Source organism: Etheostoma spectabile, chromosome 11 (genome assembly GCF_008692095.1).
Source record: "Etheostoma spectabile isolate EspeVRDwgs_2016 chromosome 11, UIUC_Espe_1.0, whole genome shotgun sequence".
NCBI classification, from domain to species: Eukaryota; Metazoa; Chordata; class Actinopteri; order Perciformes; family Percidae; genus Etheostoma; species Etheostoma spectabile.
The window spans coordinates 20,519,095-20,520,191 of record NC_045743.1 but is presented as its reverse complement, the minus strand read 5'-3'; the positions used below and the strand labels follow the sequence as shown (position 1 = coordinate 20,520,191).

The 1,097-nt window shown below is 43.8% G+C and overlaps 1 protein-coding gene across 40 annotated transcripts in view; it reads right to left on the bottom strand.

The window, feature by feature from the left end:
- Nucleotides 1-1,097, bottom strand: part of clasp1a (cytoplasmic linker associated protein 1a) — an 85,531-nt gene that overhangs the window by 3,607 nt on the left and 80,827 nt on the right. For all 40 annotated transcript variants that reach the window (XM_032529303.1, XM_032529304.1, XM_032529310.1 and 37 more), the window contains one exon: nucleotides 495-701. In XM_032529303.1, coding sequence (XP_032385194.1) covers nucleotides 495-701 — 207 coding nt within the window. The remainder of the gene's footprint in view (nucleotides 1-494; nucleotides 702-1,097) is intronic.

The window sequence follows — 1,097 nt, the reverse complement described above, 5'->3', positions numbered from 1 at the left end:
CACACACACACACACACACACACACACACACACACACACACACACACACAGGGTCAGCAGAAATGTGGGAGGAGTTGCGAAGGGTGCAGGGTACACGCCAGCATTTCCAGGGACAAATACGGCAAATAGTTCACAGTGTCCCAATATGAACATTGTCTAAACATGCTTTTTTGGAGCTGACCAGGATGTCTCTGCTCTGCCTGTCCCCAAAAACTCTTGTGTTATATATTCAATGTGAATTCGGACAGGTATCGTTGTCTGGCAAACAATGTTCATCTAATTTAATTTAATTCATTTTTATGAGCTCTATCACATTTGAGGCTGTCAAAAATGTCTAGTGAGAAATAAGGAAAACAACTACTTCAAGTGCAGCAAATAAATCTAATCCGTAAAAATGTGTATATGTAACACGGTCGGGATATTCCTTTGAAAAGTCTTGCAGTGCCTGAACTGAACTAAAAGCTGCTCGTAAGGTGGTATCGCCAGACGCAGACCTGCAGGAGTCCAGGGATGATGTCGGGCAGCAGCTGCAGTAAGGAGTCCTTGGCGATGCGTTCAATGACTTTGGTTTGCATCTTGATGGCAGCCAGGTTGATGGGGTAGTCGGCTGTCTGCACAATGGGGCACAGCACCTTGATGCACTGCTCCGGGTGGATGGAGCCGGCCAGGGTGGATGCCGCCTCCTCGGCCGCACGCACAACCTGGAAGCACATTAACACGCGTTCATACAAACAGACTTTAAAATTGAGAGTACTTTCTTTGCTGAAAAATACAGTACACAGAATGTGTAACATTTTGTACACCAATAATTATAGGCAATACTATATGTTACAAAACATTCCAATTTACCTACAAAGACATCTCTCTTCAGATCAAAAAGACATTATTTGGGCAAGATGAAAACCCAAATGTTATGGTCTAGATATGTTGCTTTGTTTTCTGTTCTGTTCTGTTGTTTTCTGGTTCTGTCTTGTCTCCTTGTGCTTGTGTCCTAGTTTCCTCCTGGGTCTTGTGTTGTTGTTGTGGTTGTTCCTGTCTTGTGTCCCCTTGAGTGTCTGTGTGTTCCGTTTCTTGTTTTATTTTGATAGTCTGGGTCT